Source organism: Neovison vison, chromosome X (assembly GCF_020171115.1).
Source record: "Neovison vison isolate M4711 chromosome X, ASM_NN_V1, whole genome shotgun sequence".
Classification (NCBI taxonomy): Eukaryota; Metazoa; Chordata; class Mammalia; order Carnivora; family Mustelidae; genus Neogale; species Neogale vison.
In genome coordinates this window covers 115820572-115847418 of record NC_058105.1, presented here as the reverse complement: position 1 = coordinate 115847418, position 26847 = coordinate 115820572, and the positions used below count along the sequence as shown (strand labels likewise).

Sequence of the window (26847 nt, the reverse complement as noted above, 5' to 3'; positions counted from 1 at the left end):
GTTCATGGTATGTAGAAGTGCTTTATGTAGCACTTTCTACTTTGTCACATGCAATATTAAAAAGGTGTGTACCTTTTTAAGGGGGCAGAGGAATAGAGAACCTGAAGCAGACTCCTGACTACAGAGCCCAATGCAGGGCTTGAGCTAACAACCCTAAGATCGTGACCTGGGCCAAAAGCAAGATTTGGACGGTTAATCAACTGTGTCACCCAGGTGCCCTATAAAATTAGCTTTTTAGGGGCGCTAAAAAAGCCCTGCATCAGGCTCTCTGCTTAGCAGGGAGCCTGCTTCCCCCCCCCTGCCCTCTACCTGTGATCTCTGTCAAATAAATAAAAATCTTTTTTAAAAAGTTGGCTTTTTAAAAAGACTGAGTTTCTGTATTTGCTTCTGATAACCTTTCTTAACAAAAGTTATTCTTACATTTCTAAGGTATTTAAAATAAAAACTATGCATTGATTTTTATTAAATTTGCAAAAATCCAACTAGTTCCATACCTGATATTCCAGTGGATCAAATGAGCAATGGAGTATCAGGTATAGGGACTTAGATTTTGTCTCTACTTTTTGATCTGCTCATTATCAAGTTGTGAACTGAACAAAGCCTTGATTCAAACAGAAAAGACATTTTTATTTTTAATTAATTTATTTGACAGAGAGCCGGGATCATGACCTGAGCTGAAGGTAGATGTGTAACTGACTGAGCCACCCAGACACCCCGAAAAGACATTTTTTTTTTAAAGATTTTATTTATTTATTTGACAGAGAGAAATCACAAGTAGATGGAGAGGCAGGCAGAGAGAGAGAGAGGGAAGCAGGCTCCCTGCTGAGCAGAGAGCCCGATGGGGGACTCAATCCCAGGACCCTGAGATCATGACCTGAGCCAAAGGCAGTGGCTTAACCCACTGAGCCACCTAGGCACCCCAAGACATTTTTTAGAAAGTGAGCAAGCTGGTGGGGGTAAACAAGTTGACCAGAGGGTATCTGCTTCATCCATGGGTCTCTGCAGTACAAAAATTAAAGTCTGTTGTATGTGACTTTGGCAATTTGAGGTCATTAAGGAGAAGTGATCTACCATTAGAAAACATCTTCTGCATAGGTTTGTAACAAATTCACTCACCCACAAAATGCAACCCCATCTTTGAAATCTGAATGTATTCATTCAAATCAAACAACCAAAACCAGAAAAATAAAACATGAAGTATACATTTTCCCTCAATCACGACTGGTTTTCAGAAGAGCACCTTCATGAACTTAAGTTTAAATAGTTAAAAAAAAAAAAAAAAAGGTCAAACAGTTCATAAAGAATCAACTGCATACGGTTAAAAGTTAATTCATATTTTATTTTCTAATTGTAATAGTTTGCATCCATCTTTTTTACATAAGTCCAAACCTCCAAACCAGTCAATACTAATTAGCTGTCATGAATCTATATAGTAAAAGGACTCATTAGACTTAAGAAACGAAATATGACCAGAGCTATCAATATTAATAACTACAAACTTTCTCTAAAGAAATATAGAGTAGTTGGTATTTTGCAAAACATCCATCTTTAAGCAATTTAGAGACTTGTTAAGTCTAATGCTGAATTAAATGAGGGTGGTAACAATTATTTTAAATACTGTATCAACACGAATGTATGAATATATATATTCTACAAGTTTCTTTTATTATAGGAACTAAAGACGGTAAGTGAAATGGTAAATAGAGAATATAAAAGATGTGCATATTTGATCTTATACAGTCCTGGGTACTGAGTGAAAAGCAGCAGACACTGCACTGGGTGCAATACACACACGGAGACGTAATTAGTCCCCCGCCAATTCTGTAGGTACTATTCTCATCACCTCCATTCTTACGGTAAGGAGCCTGGAATTCACACAAGTGAGAGAAGGTGCCCGTGGTCACCTGCAGGTTAAGAGCAAAGTGGGGGTTGGGGCATAGGCCTCCTGACCACAGGGCCCATGCTCTCTTCACCCTCTATCACACTGCCTCCAAAGTTCCCAGCAGCTGTGGGGGGAGAGAAGACCCACTCCAATACTTTCCAAATTCCTTGGTTGTTCACTCTGTACCTGAGGAGTTATCTCAACGCAGCTGTAGTATGAATATTTTGTTCTTTTCTGAGTAGGAAGAAATAAGCAAGGATAAAAAGAACGACAGCTTATGGTAAATCAAAAACACAAAAGTGGTGTGTAAAAGTTCATGGGAGTCCAAACAGTATAAATGAAACTCCTTTTGCGAAGCAGGATAAAGATCTAAACATCTCCTACCAATATGAGTCTTAATTGTTAGGACAAGTAACATAAAGAACCTCACTTTCATTTTGATGCTGTCAAGCTACAGTTAATACTGGCTACTTTAAAATCTGTAGGAAATAAAGTATAAATCCAGATAGCTATTTTTATTTCAAACATGCTTTTACCTAACTTGATTACTCTGTTGTTCTGAAGTCAGTACTGACAGTTTATATCTACTAAAGATGTTATTCACCATCCTATAATTTAGTTATTTACAAAAGATAGATGAGATTAAGTTAAACTACAAGTCACAAGGAGTTTTGCAACCAACTATATTCACAGCCATGATTCTGTAACTGTGGTGAGTAAACCAATGGCCATTCCTTAATAAAATACAAGAATTTTCATCATGCATAGTTTACAGGATCCTTAAGAGGTGGTCTCTTAAGAGGCTGGAAGTTCAGAAAAGATTCAACAGTCAAGCAATTAAATCTTGGCAAGTATTTTTTCACACAAATGCTTGGTTTGGTTTTTGAGCCACCTTAGTAATACAATTTATTTATACTCTAACTGGAAGTAGAATCAACACTGCATGAAAAATGCAAGCCCATCAAATTCATTAGTAATAATTACTAAACCTGCTTAGCAGGAAGAACAATTATTCTTGGATTTCAAACATTTTATTTTCTTTCAGGGCATACCTCATAGCCTTGTGTTATCGAAATCAAAGAATATAATCAAAGAAACCCCAAAGCCAAAAAAAAAAAAAAAAACCCCAAAACAACAAAAAAACCACAGAACAAAAACCTTAAACAAAAACTCAACAGAAAAACACACATACACACACCAAAAAACAAAACAAAACAAAAAACACCAACTAAGGACCACTTCCATTTCTCATTTGAAATGTAATCAATGAAACTATACAAATTTCACATTAAAGTTAGTAAAACAGTCCCTCCAAGGAGTGTTGCAAATGACCTAGAACTTTACCATTTCATAATCATTATGATTTGAGATTTTCCAGGATGCAATGGCACTAGATTAAGCTCTTACTACATAGGCAAGGAAAAAAACTGTCACTAACACCCACATGAATGGGGGCCATACTTGCAATTTTCAGACTCTTTGGACAAACCATATTTGTTAGAGGAGGTAAGTAGACAAAGTAATGTGTGAGTTGTACCATCCCTACCAAGAACTGTACCACAGACACAGAGTTACAACATTCTTGGTAAAACAACAGGGGAAAAGGATCTACATATACACCACAAATTTAGTAAAACACTTTTTATACAGAAGCCTAAATATCTTAGGAAGTTTAGATTTTGATGAAGATAATCACTAAGTTGATTTTTCAAGGCTAGTTTCTTACAAGTCTTAAAAACCAGCCCATGGACTCGGATGCATTCCACCTAGGTAAGTCTTCAGAACTCCAGAGAATAAGAAACATGAATTCCAACTGTCTACTCATTTCTATTCTCTGATTTAATGTTTTATCGTACCTCAGGTTCTGATTCCAGAGTTTGCACACTTACAAATAAACATGAGATTAGAGAAGATTTGCTTATTTTTTGAAGCCACATGAAGGTTTATTTCCCTTTGTAGTACTTTTCGTCATTGAAAACATCTCTGGAGACCGGCAGAATAAAAGCTTCACAACCTTAATGATGGAACTCTTCATTGCTTAAGATTTCAATGTGGCTAGTGAGGTCTAAATAGCCCCGCCCTTAGTTTCATCTTGGTAGAGTTGAGAACAAAAACTGAGTAAGGGAAAAATCCAAATTCCCAATAAAATATAAGCAAAACAAATCTTTACACACAATAAAATATATCCTAAACACAAAGTAAGGGTATAATATACTCTGCAGCATGACACTGTCTTTATTTCTCAGCTGTACTTCCATTTAGAAATGAGAAACCATCTTTTCAGTAAATTGTTATTCCCTTCTCTTTTTACAGCTTAGGGATAGTCTGAAAAAGGCTTAAATTGTACAATTGTTAGGAAATTAAATTTTCATTTATACATAATTCAAGAGTTTATAAACCACTCAAAATTGTAGCTTATATGTATATGACGTCTGAAATAGAATGACACTTTTAACAATATTTTTGTTCTTTAAAAATATTCTACATACATGCATATGATCAAAACAGTCTTCTTGTTTGGGAAATTTCCTATGCACAGTAAGAAAAAAAAAAAACTGACAACTATAGCAACGTTTCAATGTCAGGATAACTGGGTGCCACCTACTGTTCAATTCCTATAACTACTAACCTTACAAATTAAAAATCGCTATTAAAACCTAGGTTCTAAAACCTCCATTTTGGAAATGCTTTTTTGTTGATACATTTATAGTGGCAAAATAAGATCATGAAAACAATGTACATGATATCAAAATTAGTACAAAAATAGCCACATGCTACTTAAATATGAAAAACTGATCTAATCATTTTTTACTTCAAATGCAGAGTTCTGCTTCCTTTAAATTGTATCAAAATCTCAAGGGAACATCGAAGTAACTGGAATATACAGAAAGTGACTGAACAGTCGACAGGCTAGTCAAAGTTAGGGCTTAATCATAATCCATGAGTGTAGGGCAAATGGTTTATTCAAAAGATTCATTTTCTTATGGGAAGAGGCCAAAGTAGGAAAAGGAGTAATGCATTTCCCCCCACTTTTTAAAAATAGTAGATGTGGTCTTTTACCCATAAGCTCCAAAACATCAAAAGAACAAAGGGGGCTTAACTTTTCACTTAAGAGAGTTCAGCATTACCAGTTTTTAAAGAAATACCTTAGAAACAAATCAGTCTGCTTTAACAAACTGTATTCATGCTAATGAAATTTTAATCTTCTTTAACAGGTCACAGCCAAAATCCAAATTGTGGGAACAATCCTCAGAGAAATTGGAATGTAAAATGTTGAATTCAATTTAGATCTGGAAGAGAAAAGAACATCAGATCAAACACAAGAATTCTTATCTTCCAGCAGTCTACCACATAAGGGAGCCTTGCACACCCTAAGGCTACCTTTGAAGAGGAAATTGTATACACTGGGTTTTTCTCCATTGGTTTGTTGCCAGTAAATCTTACAACCTCCATCAGAATGTCATGCCATGCAAAATATATATATATATATATTTTTTTAAAGATTTTATTTATTTATTTGACAGACAGAGATCACAAGTAGGCAGAGAGGCAGGCAGAGGGGGCCGGGGAGCAGGCTCCCTGCTGAGCAGAGAGCCTGACGCTGGGCTCAATCCCAGGACTCTGGGATCATGACCTGAGCCAAAGGCAGAGGCTTTAACCCAGAGAGCCACCCAGGCGCCCCCATGCAAAATATTCTTAATAAAGTTTAGTACCTCCTCCCTTTTTTGTTAGTGATAAGAGATTTTTTTGTTCTGGGGTGGAAGCAGACACACAGGAGTATTATCTGAGAAAGAGAGGGGTCTGGCAGTAACCAAATTCTCCTCTCAACCCGGTTTTAGAAACAACTAGCATCACCTATAAACAATCTGAAGAAATGTCTTGGAAACATAGGGTCCTCTGGTGATAAAGCAACCCTTGCAAAATGTTCAAGATCCTTTGGTATCCACCATCTTTTACCATCTCTTTCCTTGCCAGCATACTGGGTCCAGTCCTAATGAATCACTGGCACAGATTGTTTTTTTCTTAGAAAATCTTTTTTTTTCTTTCTTAGAAAATCTTAACCTTGTTTAGATCCTCAACCTATCACCTCTGTGTATTCAAATTCATACTCAAAAGTGTTCTCTGATTTGGTTCTTAATTTCCAAAAGAGACCTACCCTAGCTCTAAATATGTTTGGATTGCCCCTTTATTTCCAACACAATTCCATGTCAGGTTCTGGTCACAGAATATAATCAATAAATCTACTGTTAAAGTATCATTAACAAGTCAGTCACAAGAATTCTGTGGCTCAGGGTCTCTAAAGGGACATACATTAAAAAAATAAAGACAAATTTATGTAAAAATTCAGAAATGCATATACACATGGAGGATATGTACTCAAATCCTTAATTCACCCTGAGTATTCTAAATGGTCTGAAGATGCATCAAAATATAAGATGGGTTGATGGATGAATAAAGATATAGTTAGATATATGATAAATCAGGTAAAAAAAAAATATTAATTATAGAACCTGGGTAGTGGGTATCACTTGTGATGCCTAATTCAGACTCCCTGCAGATCAGCGTTTGTATTTCTGAAAGGCCCTGGTAATCATGTCACACAGTCTAAGTCAGGAATAAATGCCCCAGATACAATAAAATTTCATCTTTGAATCAAACCAAACATTAGAGTAATTATTTTTAGATTTATATACATAGGTTGGCTCTCAACTATATTTTTATTTTAAGGAGTTGAAAAAGAGCCCAAACTGGAGTTAAGAGTAACTTATAATACTATCCCAATTATTTAATAAATTTATATTGCCAGAAACTAAGTATGCAGTCAAATGCTCTACCACTGAACTATACCCCCCAGAAACCAAGTATGAATTTCACTTAAATACTGTAACAGCAAAAGGGCATTTATTCTGGGGCGCCTGGGTGGCTCAGTGGGTTGAGCCTCTGTCTTCGGCTCGGGTCATGACCTCAGGGTCCTGGGATCGAGCCCCGCATCGGGCTCTCTGCTCAGCAGGGAGCCTGCTACCCCCTCTCTCTCTGCCTGCCTCTCTGCCTGCTTGTGAGCTCTATCAAATAAATAATCTTTAAAAAAAAAAAAAAGGCATTTATTCTTGTGAGCATCACTGCTTTACCGTTCAGAAAAAAAATACATTTTCCTAAAACACACCAACGCCAAACCAAGAGTTTGCCAAGAACGCATATCCAATAAATAAAGTAACATAATCAGCGAAAGGTCTCTAAAGATTTATTTTATTTTAGAAAGAGAGAGGTCACACATGTAGAGGAGGGGGCAGAGAGAGAGGGAGAGAGTCTTAAGCAGAACTGAGCATGGAGGCCAACTGGGGCCTCGATCCCACAACCCTGAGATCATGATCTGAGCTGAAATCAAGAGTTGGATGCTCCACTGACTGAGCCACCCAGGGACCCCTGGAATGACAACCTATGATAAAAGCCTTGTTAAAACTGAGACCTTCTGGGGCATGTGAGTCAAGCATCTGACTCTTGGGTTTCAGCTCAGGTCATGATCTCAGGGTTGTGGGATTGAGGCCCGCACACTGGGCTCCGTGCTCAGGGCAGAGTCTGCTTCAGATTCTCTCTCTACCTCTGTCCCCTTCGCATGTGCTCTCTCTAAAAAAAAAAAAACAACAACAAAACAAACAAACAAAAAAACTAAACAAAATCTTTTAAAAAAATGTTGTAATTCCAATGTTCCATATCAAGCTACTTAAAAAAGATTCTTCTAATATACCAGTATTTCAATTAAGGCATGTTTCTTTGAGAAGATCTTCTATTTCTTACAACTGTCTGCTGAATTCAGAAACAGCTATATCTTAAGATACTTTTAAACAAGTTATGATTCCAGGGGCGCCTGGGTGGTTCAGAGGGTTAAAGCCTCTGCTTTCAGCTTGGGTCATGATCCCAGGGTCCTGGGATCGAGCCCCGCATCGGGCTCTCTGCTCAGCAGGGAGCCTGCTTCCTCCTCTCTCTCTCTCTCTGCCTGCCTCTCTGCCTACTTGTGATCTGTCTGTCAAATAAATAAATAAATAAAATCTTTAAAAAAAAAAAAAAAAAAAACAAGTTATGATTCCAATGCCCAGCATTCATATCGCCAAAGCAAATACTGATCTTTTCTGGAAGAAATGTTGAAAAGATTATAAGAATTCTCAAAGTAGGGGCGCCTGGGTGGCTCAGTGGGTTGGGCCGCTGCCTTCGGCTCCAGTCGTGATCTCAGGGTCCTGGGATCGAGTCCCGCATCGGGCTCTCTGCTCGGCAGGGAGCCTGCTTCCTCCTCTCTCTCTGCCTGCCTCTCTGCCTACTTGTGATCTCTCTCTGTCAGATAGATAGATAGAGTCTTTGGAAAAAAAAAAAAAAAGAATTCTCAAAGTATAAGTTTGACTAGTTGTCTTCTAAATAATACTGAGTATTTTAATTCATGGACAAGTCTTGAAATATACCCTAATTCAAGTATTCAACATTTTTAGTTTAAAGGAAGACAGGAGAAAAAGCTGGTTTCTCTGTGGATAATTCAGAAACAAAAGTTGGAAAATATAAGATCCATCTACTCACATCATCGATGTCTTCATCATCATCTCCAATGTCATCGAACTGAATTTCATCATCATCTCCAGGACCAAATGTATCAGTTTCATTGATTTTAGCTAAAGAAACAATAACAAATACACTCATATAACCAAGATAATATTAAAATGGTCTGTTATCAAATGCGGAGTCAAAGTTACACCAATTCAAGTATAGTTGACATATATATTAATTTCAAGCGCACATGGTTGATTTTGACAATTATATACACTACAACATGTTCACGAGAATAAGCATGGTTACCAAGTCACCAATGTTACTACAATATTATTAACTACATTCCCCATACTGTACTTTTCATCCCCATGATTTATGTCAGAACTGGTAGTTTGTACCTCTTAATCCCCTTCACCTACTTCGCCCACCTCCCCGTCTCCCAACAACCACTGGATAGCTTATTTACGGGTCTTTCTCTCGTTTGTTCGTGGTTTTTTTTTTTTTTTTTTTTTTTAGATTCCACAAGTCTAAGTGATATCATATGGTATTTGTCTCTGATTTATTTCACCTGGCATAATACCCTCTAAGTCTATTCATGTTACTACAAATGGGAAGATTTCATTTGCTTTTATGTCTGAGTAATACTCTAGCTGTATGTGTGTATCAATCACATATCCTTTATCCATTTATCTATCAGTGGACACAAGTTGCTTCTGTATCTTGGCTATTGTAAATAATGCTGCAATAAACATAGGGGTACATACACTTTTTCAAATAAGTGTTGAAATTACTGGACTGAATGGTATTTTTATGTTTAACTTTTTGAGGAACTTTTAAACTTTTTGAGGAACCTCCATACTGTTTTCCACAATGGTTGTACCAGTTTGTATTCCTACCAACAGTGCACACGGGTTCCTTTTTCTCCCCATCTCGCCAACACTTGTTATTTCTTATCTTTTTGATACAAGATATTCTGACTGGTATGAGGATTATCTCACTGTGGTTGTGATTTGCATTTCCCTGATGATTAGTGATGCTAATCATCTTTTCAAGGCCTATTGGCCATTTCTACATCTTCTATGTAAAGTGTCCATTCAGGTCTTCTGTCCATTTTTAATTGAATTATTCGGGAGGATTTTTAGGCATTCAGTTGTAGGAGTTTTTTTGTCTTGTTTTTGTTTTTAAGATTTTATTTAGGGGCACCTGCGTGGCTTAGTCAGTATCTCTCTTTCGCTCTCAAATAAATAGAATCGTAAAAAAAAAAAAAAAAGATTTCATTTATTTCTTTGAGAGAGAGAACATGCACATGTGCAGGAGCAGGGGGAGGGGCAAAGGCAGAATCCCATGCCGAGCAGGGAGAGCAGGGAGCCGTATGCAGGGCTTGATCCCAGGACCTAAAAGAAGATGCTTAATCACCCAGATGCCCCAAGCTGTAGGAGGTTTGTGTTTTGTTTTGTTTTGTTTTAAACATATTTTGGATATTAACCATTTATTAGATAAATCATTTGTAAATATCTTCTCCCATTCAATAGGTTGCCACTTTGTTCTGTTGGTTTCCTTCATGGTCCAAAAGCTTTTTGGGTTGACATAGTCCCAAGTATTTATTTCATAAAGATATTTTTAGTAAAGCAGGCTCCAGTTACACAAATTCCGAAACCTTTACAACTTCTAGCTACGCCTCAAACTGGTTAGAGCACATGCTAACAACACCCAATCACCAGACAGACTCATCAATCAGAAACTTGATTCAAATCACGTTTATCCCTAAGCAATGAAAATGAACTGGGAAGTGCTGGTTCCATTCCCTGATATACTAGCATTTCCTAGACTGCAAATGTTAAGTAAATAATTTTGGAGGATTTTCATGCTTAAGTAAAATTATATTGTTTTTATAATAATATGCAAGAAAGCCCAAACGAAGAAAAAACACTACAAAATGAAACAAAAACACCAAATGAAATAGCCACTTAGGCTTACAACATAGTATGTAAAGTACATTTCCCCTTTGGTGAGGTTACGAAGGACTTATTTTTGTTTTATTTAAGTTTATCACCTATGAATGCGTAACTTTTGAGGTGCCTGGGTGGCTCAGTCAGTTAAGCATCTGCCTTTGGCTCAGATCATGATCCCAGTGTCCAGGGATGGATCCCCACATGGGGCTCTCTGCTCAACAGGGAACCTGCTTCTCCCTTTCCCCCCAACTCATGCTTGCTCTCTCCCCCTCTCTGAAATAAATAAATAAAATCTTAAAAAAAAACACGTAACTTTTGTATTGGTAACAGAGAGACAACATTGGTTTTAAAAAATCCTACAGGATCTTTTAATACTAGGATAATAACTGAAAACTGACTTTATAAAAATTGACAACAGTACCTAAGTACTATCCCTGCTTCACATTTAAAGTAGATGAACAATGACAATCTCTTGAGAAAGTTATTGTGAAATAAATACTGAAACAAAAGTAATCCTCTGATTAGTATTATACAGATGTTCAGAGTATAAAATACAACTCCATACCAGAAAGTGTATTTATTAAGGACAGAATCCCAGTTACTTTTTTCTTAAGGTATCCACTATTATGAAGCAGGCATACTTAAAACGAACCATGGAAGCACAAAAGTAAATATGCAAAATTCTACCAAAATTCCTTCACCTAAGTAACACCAAGTACGAACACCATATGACAGGTTAATAAAGTAACTCAGACATTACCATGCTCTGGAAGCTCGCCATATGCCTTCAGACTTCTAGCTTCATCTGCATTGTATTTTAAAATTACATCGGCTTTATTATCCTAAAAAAGACAAGTAACTTTTAGAACCAATTATGCCAAAATAGTCTTTCCCAAATTATTTTCAAACTGGATAAAAAACTAAATCTCACTGTGGTTACAATCCTTTTTTCACATTTTAAAGTTTTCTCCTACCTAGTGCACTTGTTGTCATAAGCACTAGATGACATATGGAAATGCTGAATGACTATACTGTTAATTATACTGAAATCAAAATAATAAAAAAAAAGTATTAGAGGCACCTGGGTCGCTCAGTCCATTAAGCATCTGACTTCATCTTAGGTCATGATCTCAGGGTCTTGGGATGGGGCCCCTGCATCTGGCTTCCTGCTCAGCAGGGAGTCTGTTCCTCTTCCTCCCCTTCTGCCTCTAACCCTGCTTGTGCTCTCGCTCTCTCAAATAAATGTTAAAAAAAAGGTATCAATCAAAACAAACAAAACTTTTAAAAAAGATTCTATTTACTTATTTGACAGAGAGGAAGAGATCACAAGTAGGCAAAGAGGCAGGCAGAAGGAGAGGGGGAAGCAGACTTCCTGCTGAGCAGGGAGCCAGATGTGGAGCTCGATCCCAGAACCCTGACTGAGATCATGACCTGAGCAGAAGGCAGAGGCTTAACCCACTGAGCCACCCAGGTGCCCCAGAAACAAAACTTTTAAAAAATAAAAATTTCTCCTACCTTCTAAAAAACATCCTCAGGGTTATAGAGTATAAAGCTGCTTACATGCATAAATGAATAGTGATCAACAAGCTTAAGGAAGATATTTACAGATCTCACTTTAAAAAGGGCAGAACTGTGCAAACCCAATCTTTTAAGTGTTTATTATCCTTTGATTAGAAGTCTTTTGAAATACGAAAATTCCCTGGGACCATAATTTACGGGTTGATTAAACAAACTAAAAAAATGTGTAATGTGTAATGACCTAAGGAAATTAATATGCCTTTCCATGCATCAGAGGTTCTTAGAATATGAACCGAATGAAATCTCCAGTGGAGCCTTTGTATTTCCTGGAGCTAGATCAGTAGAGGCGGAGTGAAGTTCATGAATTTGTATTTTTAAAAGCCCTTTTAAGTGTTTCTGATGCAAATGTCCCACTGAAAACTACTGCCATAGAATGTTTCCCATTTGAAAAGAATCCCACTCCGTTAAGGAAGAAAAAAAGTGTTGAAGCTGATTGTTTCAACTTCAAGAAGTTCTTTGGACCTAAAAGCAGGACCAAAGGGCTTCAAAGAGATCAGTGATGCAAAGGCAGTGTGATTCAAACCAGTCCGTCTTGAACTATGATGTTTATAGAAGTTCAAAGGTAAATTGCTAAAACGCATATTCCAATTCAGGAGGACTGGAGTGGGGTCCAAAAACCTAAATCTCTTACAAGTTCCTAAAAGCCAGTGATGCCACTGGTCCCTGGACCACCCTTAAAGTGGCAGGGGTAGAGAAGGTGGTTTGTGGAAGATTAAGAATCAGAAAAGTTGGTCTTGGCTGTCATTTTATAGTCAGAATTGTACATGCTTTCATATCTTGGGTTTCCTTATCCATCAAAGAACTATTCTTCCTACTTCTGGGGTTATTTTTAAGATCAAGAGAAGAAACTGGACATTAGAATGGTATTTTGTTTTGTTAGAGAAACAGTGCACACTTGCGGGGGAGGGGGCCAACGGAAGGAGAGTGAGAATCTTAAGCTGGCTCCACACCCAGCAAGGAGCCCAAGGCAGGGTGCGATTGTGACCTGAGAGGAAATCAAGAGTTGGACGCTTAACCGACTGAGCCACCCAGGCATCCCAAAATGGTATTAATTAAAGCAGGCTTTTTTGTACCTTAGCATTATTCACATTTTGGGCTGGGCAATTCTTTGTTGTAGGGACTGTCCTTTGCAATGTAGGATATTTGGTACCACCCCTCATCACTATCCATTACATGACAGCGACACTGCCTCCCCCAGTTGTGACAACCAGAAATGTCTCCAGACACTGCCAAATGGCTCCCTGGAGGAAAAAATTCACTCATGGTTGAGAACCAATCATTTAAAGTAAAGATTTTAATTCTTTACTCTGGAACATATATTTTAAAAAATCAAGGTAGGATCAAGGCTATAAAAACAGAAACATCACTCAATGTGATTAAATATATGGTGATGAGTTCCAACAGGGAGAAACCAAATGGCCTACAGAGACCCAAAATGAGTAGTCTTCAAGTTGAGATTATGAAGGGCAACTACCATTTTTTCCTGGTGCTCATTCAAATTTAGATCACATACTTCTATTGTGGTTTCTACCGCAGTTACTTGTGTGCCTGTCTCACTCTTCTCACTACCAGGCCATAAGCATTTTGGGATGGGAGCTTGGCTCATTCACGTGTATCCACTACAGTAAGAGTTCCCAGATTTTTATTTCAACAAGTATGAATTAAAAAGAAAAGAAAAATGGTCACAGGAGGTCCACCATAAGATTAAATTTTTATTATAACAAATAAGAACACAAACAAAATCACCACTAACATCACTCATTCCAAATAAGGGAACTTTTTAAATATCAAAAAAGGTAAAGCCACTTAACTTTATGAAAAATTCACGCTGCCTGTTATTTTTTCCATAGTGAAAACACGGACTCCACAAAATGGCCACTTGGGAACCATGATGCCTAGGGTATCTAGCATAATACCTAAAAAAACTTAACCGGCCCTTATAAAATGTTTGTTGACACAATAGTGAGCAGCATGCTGGGGTGGAACTGGTCAAATACAGTCATGACTGAAGTTCTAAGCACTAATGGCTCACAAAATTCAACCAAGTGAACAAATGAGAAAAAAATATATACATATATCTATTTGTACCTGGTAGTCTCGGAGACCAACCAATATAATGTCTGAAGTATTTATCCAAACCTATGAAAGAAAAGTCACAGCACGTCATATTTAAAAATAAAGAACCAAAGCAACATTGAGTCAGTCTTTCCATAAAACACTATTCACCCAACTGTGGGTGAATTACCTATATTTAGAATAGGAAAAAAATACAATAAGCAGCTGAGATGTTTCAAATCTTCTATAATTTGGGGTGTTAAAATCTTATTTAACAGCCTGACAGTTTATTAATTCCAAAAGAATAATGACTAGATTAGAAATTAAGGAATTTTTAATAGTGAATTACTCCAAGTTGTTAGTTATCCATCCATTACATGTGAGAATACAAAGTTAGAAATGTACTTTTATCGCCTTCCCTCTCTTCATTTCACCAACCCACATAAGAAGAAGCTGGCAAAACCCCTTTATAGTTTGGTAACCATATAAAATCAGAGTTTGTGGGACTTTCACCCAACTTGATTAATATAACTGCCTCAAAGCTCACTATGATGGGATATTAATCATTCCTTCCAAGGCAGCCCATTGAAGAAATTTAGTATCACCACAACACTAACTGTAATTCCTATTCAAATTTTCTTAACACTCTTTACAAATATTTCCCCCACCCTGAAACCAGAATCCAAACATGGGTCACATACCCCATTTAACCATTAGGTCTCTTTCACCTTCATTCAACTGGAATAGTCCCCACCCCTTTAAGGTCATTAACATTATATGAAAAGCCAGGCCATGTTTTGTGGGTTTCTCTCAATGTGGATTTGTTGATTGTTTATTCATGATTAGATTCAGGTTAAACATTCTGAGCAGAAAAAAATAGGTGATGCCAATGTGTCTTTAAATGGAATCCATAAAAAATTACCATCAAGGAGTTGGCTGTTTTATCATAGGTAATAAATCACTGTTCTACTGAAATTTTGGGGAACTTCCAAAAATGAGGTCCCTGACCCATAAAAACTATGGAGCAATCTTCCACCTTAATCACAATTTTAAAGTAAAACAAATTTCCACACCTACCTTTTTTCTCAATTTCCCTCTGATGTGACATAACCTCTTTACACCATCAAAACACATCGCTTCTAATCGTCCATTTCCCAACATTTTGATTACTTGAGCATACTCTGGGGGAGGGAAAACAAAAGTGTATAGGATACTGTTCAACTTTTCAGAACAGCAACTTAAAAATCCACACAAAACTGACTAGAATGGGGGCACCGGGGGGGCACGGTCCATTAGGCGTCCGACTCTCGGTTTCAGCTCAGGTTATGGTCTCAGGGTCTTGAGATCAAGCCCCATGTCGGGCTCTGCGCTCAGCAAGGAGTCTGCTGGAGTTTCTGTCAGGCACCCTGCTCACCTGGGAGCCTGCTTCTCTCTGTCCCTCCCCCACTCATGCTCACTCGCTCCCTCTCTCACTCTCTTGTGCTTGTTCTCTCTCTCTCTCTCAAAAAAAAAAAAAAAAAAACCAACTAAAATTAAGCTACTTGTATTTGCCAAATTGTTGAAATTAGCTTTTATAAGATCTGAGGGAAAGGAGATCCAAATTTGGGAGACATTCCAAATGAGAGAGATTGATGAGATGTAATATGCATTTTGGGACATGCCACCTTGGTCTCCAAAAGTAAAGCCTACAGTTATGAAGACAGTAGTCATTCTGTTTACTCAAAATGAACAGATGTAATTAAAGCATTTCTGATAAGAAATAGCTTGTTATAGAAAGGACATTATGGAGTCAAGACTCTGGTTCTACCAATAACTAGCTTAGTGTTTATTATTCCCTAGACTTTATTTTACTACACATATTTATTCCTAACCATTATGCCTATGTGTTCTAGTCTGTTTTGTTTCATTTTCGATTTATTTATTTATCTTAGAGGAAGGAAAATGGGCAGGGGGAGAGGGAGAGAGAATCCGAAGCTGACTCTGGGCTGACATTGGACTGAGGCGGGGCTTGATCCCAGAACCCTGAGATCACGACCCGAACCAAAACCAAGAGTTGGACTGCAACACCCAGGTGCCCCTGTTCTAGTCAAAATTTTTTTTAAGATTTACCTATTCACTTAAGAGAGAGGGAGAGAGGGAGGGTGGGGAAAGACAGAGAGAAGCAGGCTCCCAGGTGAGCAGGGTGCCTGATGCGGGTCTTGTTGATCCTGGGACTGTGACCTGAGCTGAAGGCAGATGCTTAACTGAGCCACCCTGGTACCCCCATAATGTCTTTGTTATATTAGAAGTCATCATTCAGGGCGCCTGGGTGGCTCAGTGGGTTAAGCCGCTGCCAGGTCATGATCTCAGGGTCCTGGGATCGAGGCCCACATCGGGCTCTCTGCTCAGCAGGGAGCCTGCTTCCTCCTCTCTCTCTGCCTGCCTCTCTGCCTGCTTGTGATCTCGCTGTGTCAAATAAATAAATAAAATCTTTAAAAAAAAAAAGAAGTCATCATTCAAAGTTTTTGTAAAGCCAGAAAGATGTTCTCAGGCAAAATGCTGAACTTTTAAACAAAACCCTTCCAAAAGGAAACCCAAGAAGCCCCCTGGTTTTACTAACATTTGGAAAACTAAGATGATGAGCATTAGCTTGCACGTGGGCCTGTCTGTTCTTCTCTAATCATTAAATGACAGAAGACTGGAGGTGGATGTTGCTTCAGAACCTTTAGCTTACTCAAGTTGTACATAAGACTGACCCACTAAGAGAATACCCACCAGTCTGTAAGTATACGGAGACCTAACTCTGAAAGGCTCAACCATGGGGTTAACAAGCTGAAGTGATTGCTCAGACTATACCGCACCTAGAGCCTCAACATGGTAGGTCAATTCAAAGGCAGCCTCTCTTCCAAAGTGAGGGGAAAAAACATGAAAAAAGCAGTGGTGGTCATAATGAAGTCAAGAGCTAACAGAGGCAGGCCTAACTATAGCTAAGAAACAAAAAGGTCTTCTAGCCACAAAACATGCCTCATTTTTAGTGGCTTATATATACACAGCCATGAACAAAATCCACCAAAGTTCTATACAAAAAGACAATCAAAAAAGGTTCTTTGTTAAAATATGCTGGGAGCTACGAGGATAACTGGAAAATTTCAAAAATAGATTATATACTAGATATATAATATATTCATGTTAAATTATCTGAGTCTGATAATTCTATTGTGATTATATAAGAGAATATTCTTCTTAAGAAACATAATGCAGCAGGTAAGGTAAAAAAGTATCATGTTGGGACGCCTGGGTGGCTCAGTTGGTTAAACAGCTGCCTTCGGCTCAGGTCATGATCCCAGCATCCTGGGATCATGTCCCACATTGGGCTCCTTGCTTGGCAGGGAGCCTGCTTCTCCCTCTGCCTCTGCCTGCTATTCTGTCTGCCTGTGCTCGCTCTCTCTCCCTCTCTCTCTGATAAATAAATAAAATCTTAAAAAAAAAAAAAAAGTATCATGTCTGTAACAAGCTTGAAAATCATTCAAGAGGGGTGCCTGGGTGGCTCAGTGGGTTAAGTCTCTGCCTTGGGCTCAGGTCATGATCTCAGGGTCCTGGGATTGAGTCCCATGTCATGCTCTCTGCTCAGCAGGGAGCCTGCTTACCCCTCTCTCTCTGCCTGCCTCTCTGCCTACGTGATCTCTCTCTGTCAAATAAATGAAATCTTAAAAAAAAAAAAAAAAAAAAAATCATTCAAGAAACACACACACACACAAATGTGTGAAGGGTTTAAGGGAATTCATTGTATGAACACTGCAACTTTTCCAAAGGTTTGAAATTGCTCAAAAATATGGGAAACTAGTGTTATGCAGCTTCGTTTAGAAAAGTCAATTGTTGGGACGCCTGGGTGGCTCAGTTGGTTGGACAACTGCCTTCGGCTCAGGTCATGATCCCGGGCTCCAGGGATCGAGTCCCGCATCAGGCTCCCAGCTCCATGGGGAGTCTGCTTCACTCTCTGACCTTCTCCTCGCTCATGCTCTCTCTCACTGTCTCTCTCTCAAATAAATAAAATCTTTATAAAAAAAAAAAAGAAAAGAAAAGTCAATTGTTCAGTTTCACTCTATTCTATGTCCTGAAATTATATGCTAATGGCACTGGAGAAGTGTGGAAAAGGCCTCTAATTCATCCCTCAAAAATCCAGTCTAATGAAAATACTATGTAGCACCATTTCTAGCAAAAAAGGTCTACTAAATCATGCCAACTGTTAACCTCAGCTTCTGAGGCTTAGTTCTCTCTGAACTGTATAATTCATTCTTAATCATGAGTGTTCATGCAAAACAATGAAACCGAGACATTTACAGAAACGCCTCCAATCCTCACTGCACACAGGACACCAGGGAATGATTAGAGGCACTCTAGAGAAGTGTGGAGGGCTAAGGAACAGAGAAGGGCAAAGAGGGGCACAGGACGTAATCATTCAGGGTTATGAACAGTTCTAACCTTTCATGTTTTGACAATGAAATTCCATGTTAAAAAACACTATTACTTAAAAAAAAAATTCACAGAAATGCTTACCTTGTCCATCTTCTTTGAACACCAACTCTCTTTTTTCAGATTCATTCTCATTCTTACCTCTACGTCTATTTTTACCTCCTTTACCTAATGGTTTTAAAGAAAAAAAAAAAAGATGTTAATTATCTGTACAACAGTATTAAAGAAATAAATGACTCACAACATGCCTTTAAAAAATCATTTAAACTTAAAAATTCACCTAATGTGGCCACACACTCATATTAAGTTCACAATTTCCAGTCATATCAAACACATCACTTCCCTACTCTTCTTGGGAAATTCCTTTTGGGTTATTTCTCACATAAAATACCAACAAACTAAAAGAAAGTATTACATAGAATTATATAGATCCCTGAGAATATCTGTGTTCAATGGCCAAAGTTTCTGGACCATAATGACCCTTGGTTGAGCACATTTCTCAGTGAACCTGTCCTACAGTGGCCCACAAGGGCCAGGGTGGGAGATATATGGGTTACCAATAAATCTCTAAATAAATAAGCTCCCTCTTTTATTGGACCACCCCATGAAAAGTCTGAATTCAATCAAGTAGGATGACTTGGGGTGGGGGGTGGGGGTAAAGTTATAGCTCCTGGAATGGGATACACTGATTTTGCGGCGGAGGGAAAAACTCCTCCAGCTGCTTTGAGAGTTTTACCTTATACCTGTAAGAAAGAGTCACTGAGCAAAGTATCTGAAGTTAAAAACACAAGGCACTAATTCCTGAACTTGGAAGCAACCAAGATGTCTTCCAGTAGGTGCATGAATAAACTGCAGTTTGACACAAGGGAGTATATTATTCAGCAATAAAAAGAAATGAGCTACTGAGTTCCTAAAAAACACTAAAGAATCTTAAATGCAAACTGTTTAGGGAAAGAAGGAACCTATAAAGGCCGAATACTATGATTCCAACCACACAACATTTTGGAAAAGGCAAAACTATAGAGCTAGTATTAAAAAAAATCAGTAGTTGCCATGAGTTGGGGAGGAGAGGGCAAATGAATATGTAGAACACAGAGGATTTTCAGGGCAGTTATATTACTGTTCTATAGGATACTGTAATGGTACATACATGTCATTATACATTTGTCAAAACCCACACAATGTACAACATGAAGAATGAACCTTAAGTAACCTATGGACTTGTTAGTAATAATGTATTTATACTGGCTCATGTAAGATGTTAACAACATGCTGCGGTAATAAGAGAATTCTAGTTTCTACTCATTTCCCTACAAATGTAACTAATCTAAAAAACAAAGTCCAGGGGCGCCTGGGTGGCTCAATGAGTTAGTATGCCTTAGGCTGTCATGAGCTCCAGGTCCTGGGATAGAGCCCCACAGTGGGCCCCTGACCCTGACCCTGCCCCAGCTCATGCATACTCTCTTCAAATTAATAAAATCTTAAAAAATAAAAAATAGGGGTGCCTGGGTGGCACAGTGGATTGAGTCTCTGCCTTTGGCTCGGGTCATGGTCTCAGGGTCCTGGTATTGAGCCCCACATTTGGGCTCTCTGCTCAGCGGGAGCCTGCTCCCCCCACCCTGCCTGCTTCTCTGCCTACTTGTGATCTCCGTCTGTCAAATAAATAAATAAAATCTTTAAAAAAAAAAAAATGAATAAAATAATAAAATTTAAAAAATAAAAAATAAAAATGAATAAAGTCCATTAAAAAAAACAAACAATAAAAAGCAGCTACCCTGCAACCCAGCAATCGCACTACTGCGTATCTACCCCAAAGATACAAATGTGTGTATATGTATGTGCACGCGCGAGCCCACACAGGAATACTATGCAGCCATCAAAAAGGGAAATCTTGCCATTTGCAACAATGTGGATGGAACTAGAGGGTATTATGCTAAACGAAATAAGCCAATCAGAGAAAGACAATTATCATATGACCTCACTGATATGTGGAATTTGAAAAACAAGGCAGAGGAGCATAGGGAAAAGAGGAAAAAATGAAACAACACAAAACCAGAGAGGGAGACAAATCATAAGAGGCTCTCAATCTCAGTAAACAAACTAAGGGCTGCTGGAGAGGAGGGGGGTAAGGGGGATGGAGGGACTGGGCAATGGACACTGGGGAGGGTATGTGTTGTGGCAAGTGCTGGGTGTTGTGTAAGACTGATCAATCACTGACCTCTACCTCTAAAAGCAGCAATACATTATATGTTAACAGTAATAATAAATAGTGGGATGCAGGAAAAAAAAACAATAAAAAGCAATGTGCAAACCAGATGCAATCAGCAAAATCCAGACTGTGGGGGTGATTCAATAAGACAATTTGTTTTCTTCAATAGATACACTATGAGGGGGCAAAAGACCAGATGGATGGGGAACTTACAGATTTCTTTTCTTTTCTTTTTTTAAGATTATTTATTTGGAAGAGAAAGCATGAGAGAGAGAATGAGCACAAGTAGGGGTGGGGACAGAGGGAGAGGGAGAAGCAGGCTCCCCACTGAGCAGGGAGACTGATGCAGGACTCAATCCCAGGACCCTGGAATCATGACCTGTGTTGAAGGCAGACACTTAACCAACTGGGCCACGCAGGCACCCTCTAGATTTCTTAAGAGACTTAAAAGATCTGTCAACCAGTGGCAATGTGTAGACCAAATCTGTTTGGTTTTTGTTTTTTCTTTTTCAAAGACTACTGAGCAGAGAGCTTAATGTGGGGCTCAATCCCAGGAGTCTGGAATCATGACCTGAGCCTAACTGACTAAGCCACTCAGGTGTGCCCCCCAAATCTGGATTCTGATTTGGTGTGGATGGTGGTCAAGTTTAGCTGTGAAGTGATTATGTCTGGGGCCAGAAAGCAAGTACCTAAAGATTCCTTATATAGTCTACTTTTGTATTTATTTAAAATTCTTTATGTATATTTAGAAATGAATACAGCAAGGTGAGTAAGGTTATGAAGCTATCACCGGTGTGAAAAAGAAAAATGAAGGGGTACCCGGGTGGCTCTTAAGAGTCTGACTCTTGATTTCAGCTCAGGTCATGATCTCAGGGTCCGGACACTAAGCAGTCCTGTGTCAGCGGCATAAGGCCTGCTTAAGAGGCTCCCCCTCGGCCCCACCCCACCCCTGCTTTTCTGCCTGTTCTCTCTCAAAAGAAAGCAAGCTGCATATTCACATTTGCTTATATATACATAAAATACCTCTAGAAAGGCATATACAAAAAAAGTTAACAATGACTGCCTGTGAGAAGGAGAACTGGTTTACAATGGGGCATGTTTAGGAAAGAGATTTCACTTTTCATACTTTTTGAAATTTGAATTGTAAATATACTTACTGTCCAAAAAAAATATACCCTTCAACAAAAATCTTACCATGCAACAGGCCTAGACTAGCCATGAAGAAAAGAGATAAACAGGAGGAATATTTCTGAGATGGAAACGAGAATTATGACCAGATGTAGAGGGAGGGAGAAGGATAAAAGGAACTTTCACAAAAACCTCCCAGGATCTCAATTACAGACTATGTAAAATGAAGGAGTTAAAAGAGTAAATCCAAATACCTCTACATTCCTTTTACCATTTAGGATTCTAGAATTTGATCTACTGGTGTCCTTAAAAAATGAATTCTCCCCCTCCCCTTGTTTTTCACTTTAAATGACACTAATGATCATTTCCCAACTCTTGTTTTTCTGACTTTTCTTTCAAGATTTTATTTATTTGAGAGAGAGAGAACGAGCAAGAGAGAGCATGAGAGGAAGAGGACAGAGGGAGCAGCAGACTCCCCGCCGAGCAGGGAGCCCAATGCAGGACTCCACCCCGGGACTCCAGGATCACGACCTGAGCAGAAGGCAGTCACTTAACCAACTGAGCCACCCAGGCGCCCCTTTTTTCTGATTTTTAAAGGGCCACTTGCACTTTTCTTGACTTTTACCAGCCAACCCCCTCCCCATTATGCCTGTTCCTCTGGAGCTTCATTAATTCCAAATTCCCACCTTCTGTTAACCCACTTTCTAAGGAAATTAATTTTTCTCTCACCTATCCCTTCTAAGCTAGTAGTTTTACATCTAAGCCCACTATTTCAACCAAACAATGGTCTCCTATTTCTAATGGCTCCAGTGAATGGGTCCAGTGAACACTGTCTTCTGTCCTCTCAAGCTCAAATTTACTCAAAATTTTTTTCTTTTCTTTCTTTCTTTCTTTTCTTTTTTTTTTTTTTTTACAAAGTTGGTCCTAAATCAACACCCTTGTTTCTGTTAGCGGCAACATAACCGCCTTAAAGACTATATCTCTCTCATCCTATGAACACACAATCTACCTTCCGCTATCTTATGCTTTAATCCAAGGAGACTTCTTATTGTCCCAGTAACTCATCCTTAACAAGCCTATGCCTATAAGATAGGTACTATTTTGTCTTCATTTCCCAAGAGGTAATAGTCTTTGAAAGGTTAAGTGACTTATCCAAGGCTATATCATAAAACGTGAGATCTGGGATTTGAAGTGAGCAGTAAGACACCACCCCAGTTCACTATACTCTTAGCCACTATGCAATAAAGCCACCCATTTACTTGTCACAATCACCCTATGAAGTAATAGGTCATTTATCCCCAGGTTACCAGGGAGTTCACTGAAGCTCAGAGAATTAACTAACTCACTTTACATATTTCAGTGTGCAGGGGTGAACAGATTCAAACCCAATCTTTGTTGTTGTTGTTCATGGCCCTCACATTAGGGTATCTCTCCACAGCATTCTGTTCCCATTCCAGAACCTAAAACCACACTGGTGCCCATTATCAAAATGTGGAAGGCTGTTAAGTGGTAGTGATATTAAAGAACTAATGGAAGAACTTGGAAGCAGCAAAAGGTTCAAAGCCCAAACAGAATAAAGAGTGTGCACCAGGCCACTGCAAAGTCAGACACATAACTTCTAGAATCAAGTACATCTTATCTGTCCTGGGGGCAGTCTCACAATGCTCTGTACTATTGTCAGGTGGGCCTCTATAATTTCCTGACCCACACAGAAGTCCTTAGAGTTCAGTAAGTGAGGCACTCCTAGGGGACACCAAAACGAATTTCCCTGAGAAAGTATGTTCTGCTCCATGCCATCCATGCCAGATCTTCAAACCAGAGTGAAAGTTCCATTAGGGCAAGAATCCTACCAACTTTATTTACTGAGTTATATACCTGACTTGAGTAATCTTTGAATCAATCAAGAGTAGTCCATACATTCCCAAAGGAGAGGCAATTTTAGAAGTAAAGGCAGTAATTTCCTCTAAGTGTGGGAGCACCTTACCCCAGTCTTTTTGAGTTGACCAAAAGATACTCTTTTTCCTGAGGTGATAAGCTAAAAATATCTAGAGGATTCTAGAGGACATACGCTGGTAAGAATCAGTCCAAAGGAAAAGTCATTCAACACACGGTTTGTGGCAATTTATATCTTTGTGAAACCATCACTAAAATTATATTCACAGGGCTTCTGGCTCTTCCAATGAAGAAAAACAACAAACACGAATTTAATTCTACATTAGTAAACCTCATCTCGTAAAACCCAGGGGTCATGGAAAGCACTAACATAACAGATTGATTTTACAAGTACTGAAATGATAACCAACAAATTCAGAATGAGGACTACCTCCAAAAACAGAGGAAGACATGGGAAAGGGGATTGCAGAAGGGGACACAAAGGGCTTTAGATGATTCTGTGTTTTAATTGTCAAGTTCAGAGTAATAAATTCCCAGGCGTTCATTGTATTATCTGTATATTTTGTATGCTTCAATTATTACTTATAGAAGAACGATTCACTTCTTGCCAATTTACCAGAATTAACCATACCCTTATCACTCCCCTCTCTGTTTTACTGCCATGTCATGGGAATAGAACCTTAAAAGAGGCTAGTGAACTAGATGTGATTTAACATAGAAGTCCTGTTTCCTGGAAACCAAAGGGTACCTATTATTCATCTGAGAGTGGAGTCAACCAAAAGGAAGATGACTTAATCCAACAAATATTTATTGAGCATCTACTAAGTGTCAAATGCTAGTAATTCAATGTGATTAAGACAGATAGCATTATTGTCCATTAGAGCTTAGAGTTTAGTGAGGGAATTGGAAATTTCATCACTAGAAATAAAGAGGAGAATAAGATACTTAGGAATAAAGGATTGGACAGGTTACAAGAAAACTTTTAGAACTCTGTTTCACCCAGAATAATTAGCAGTAAAATGCTACAAAAAGGACCTGGCAAGTTAGATTTCTGAGGACAGGGGAGTGCCCTAAGGGAACGGCACCAAATCTTGCAAAGAACTTCAACCAAGTACCCCACCGGATAAAATGAGTAGTGACAGCTACAAAGAGAACAGAAGTAAACCTGGATTAGGGCAGGGGTCTCAAGGATGAATAACCAAAGGAAACTTCCTGTGGGTTGTGTAATATGCTCCTCTCCTGAAGGAAATACAATGTTTCCCTGTTTCTACTGACACAATTACCTTGAGAAATATTTATAAAGATACAATTTCCTTGAGAGATTATAAAAATACTTAAAAGATAGAAATCCCCTTAAGTGTAAAAAAGGGTAATTACTTTAGAACTCCTCTGCATTCAGGTAAAATAGACCTTCCATTTTGGAAATTCCAAATAAATTTATCTCCGAGACGAATAATTTGTGGACTTTGAGCCTCAAAATGGAGGGGACTTAAAAAATTAAAAGGTCTTTATTAAAAAAAATAATAATAAAAATAAAAGGTCTTTATTCCCACCATTTAAATACAAGATATGAGGGGCGCCTGGGTGGCTCAGTGGGTTAAGCCGCTGCCTTCGGCTCAGGTCATGATCTCAGGGTCCTGGGATCGAGTCCCGCATCGGGCTCTCTGCTCAGCAGGGAGCCTGCTTCCCTCTCTCTCTCTCTGCCTGCCTCTCCGACTACTTGTGATTTCTCTCTGTCAAATAAATAAATAAAATCTTTAAAAAAAAAAAGATATGAGGCAAAAGTAGAAAACTTGGGAAAATATGGAACAAGTGTTCCATTAAAAAAAAAAAAAAAAGTTAAACCCCGTAAAGGTGGGAAAGAGTAAATCTCTAGAAATGAACCTTAAATAAGTAAATATACATCAAGGTTTCGTCCACTGTTCACAAGGGAGAGGGAGCAGTCTCAACAATACTCAACAACTGTCCATAAAGAAACCCATACAGGAGTACCTGGTCACTCAAGCAGGCATTACCTTTTTAAAGTTAAGAACTGCTTTCAGGGCTTAACTCTGCCCAGGAAGCCAAAGGCACTCATTTGCGAAACCCGGGCCGCCTCAGGGAGGTCTCCCCCACAGGACCATAACGCGCCGCGGTCAGTCTGGCGCGAACCGGGAGCAAAAGCCCACATTCTCCCGCAGGAGGCCCTACAAAAATGGCGTCGGCTCCACCCCAATGTGACCAAACTGGAAGACAGTAGTAACTTCCCAGCTCCTCTCCCAAGCCCCAAACCGCGAGCGTATCCTGCAGCCGGGTGCCGGCACAGCGGAATGGAAGGTCACTGCGGCCTGGGTAACCCGGCGGCCGCGGGCAGGGCCGGAGAGACCCGGTCGAGCGGAGTCGTGGTCCCGGAGTCCCGGCAGCATTACCTTTATTCTTGGGCATGGCGGTGACGGAAGCCTCCCGGCGTTTCCGACTCCTATCCTGGGGGTGGTGGTGGCGGCGGCGGCGGCGGCAGCGGCGACTTCTCCGAGGGGGCCCAGGGGCGACGCGTGGCACCCCGCGGTACCAAGCAGGCAAAAGAGGCCGGGTCGCGTGCGCGGGAGACTCTCGCGACCGAGTTCTTCCGAGATCCGCCGGCGCTCACGTTCAGCCGCAGCAAATGGCGTCGCCGCTGCTTGCGTCTCTTTTCCCCGCCTCCGAACGGCGGCTGGCCCGCCCACCCCTCCCGGGCCCTACGGCGCAGGCGTGGGCGACTGACACCCGCCCCCTCCCCCCGCCCTCCATTGTTAGAGCGATGGTGACGCGCTTTTGAAGCGTTCACTGTAGTTTGCTGGAACGGGCGGAGCCAGGAGGAGCAGGAGTCGGGGAGTGGGCGGGGCCTAGGCGTCACAATAAGGGACGGATTCAGGTGGCGCCCGCTGCTGGCTGACATCAGACCTCTCTGCTGCTTTTTGACAAGCCGCGTCTTGGGGTTTGCGCTGCTGCTGACTCATTAATCTCACAGCTCGTTTTAACTAGTCCCTTTCACCCGCCAGACGTGGTCGGGAGACTGAGCAGAAGGGCAAGCCTCTCCGGTGATCTCCATTACCAAGGCATAATATTTGCATGACATTTGTTATTACTTTATAATAAAGGCTACATCTGTTGCTTGCTATTACCATCAGTTAGCAGAATGTCTCACA

General features: G+C 39.5%; 1 protein-coding gene across 1 annotated transcript; it reads right to left on the bottom strand.

Moving 5' to 3' along the window:
- Positions 1 to 1318: 1318 nt before the first annotated feature.
- EIF1AX (eukaryotic translation initiation factor 1A X-linked) lies at positions 1319 to 26337 on the bottom strand. The gene is made up of 7 exons (XM_044234260.1): positions 26092 to 26337; positions 18538 to 18621; positions 15079 to 15182; positions 14035 to 14085; positions 11129 to 11210; positions 8447 to 8538; positions 1319 to 5172 (listed from the first exon to the last, which is right to left on the bottom strand). The coding sequence occupies exons 1-7, from the start codon at positions 26105 to 26107 to the stop codon at positions 5167 to 5169; spliced, it is 435 nt and encodes a 144-aa protein (XP_044090195.1). The 5' UTR covers positions 26108 to 26337; the 3' UTR covers positions 1319 to 5166.
- Between the last annotated feature and the right edge of the window lie 510 nt (positions 26338 to 26847).

Coding starts and splice junctions, on each gene's coding strand:
- EIF1AX (XM_044234260.1), bottom strand. Junction 14,086..15,078: donor GAGGGAAATTGAGAAAAAAG/GTAGGTGTGGAA, acceptor TTTCTTTCATAG/GTTTGGATAAATACTTCAGA. Junction 8,539..11,128: donor TGGCGAGCTTCCAGAGCATG/GTAATGTCTGAG, acceptor TTGTTTCTTTAG/CTAAAATCAATGAAACTGAT.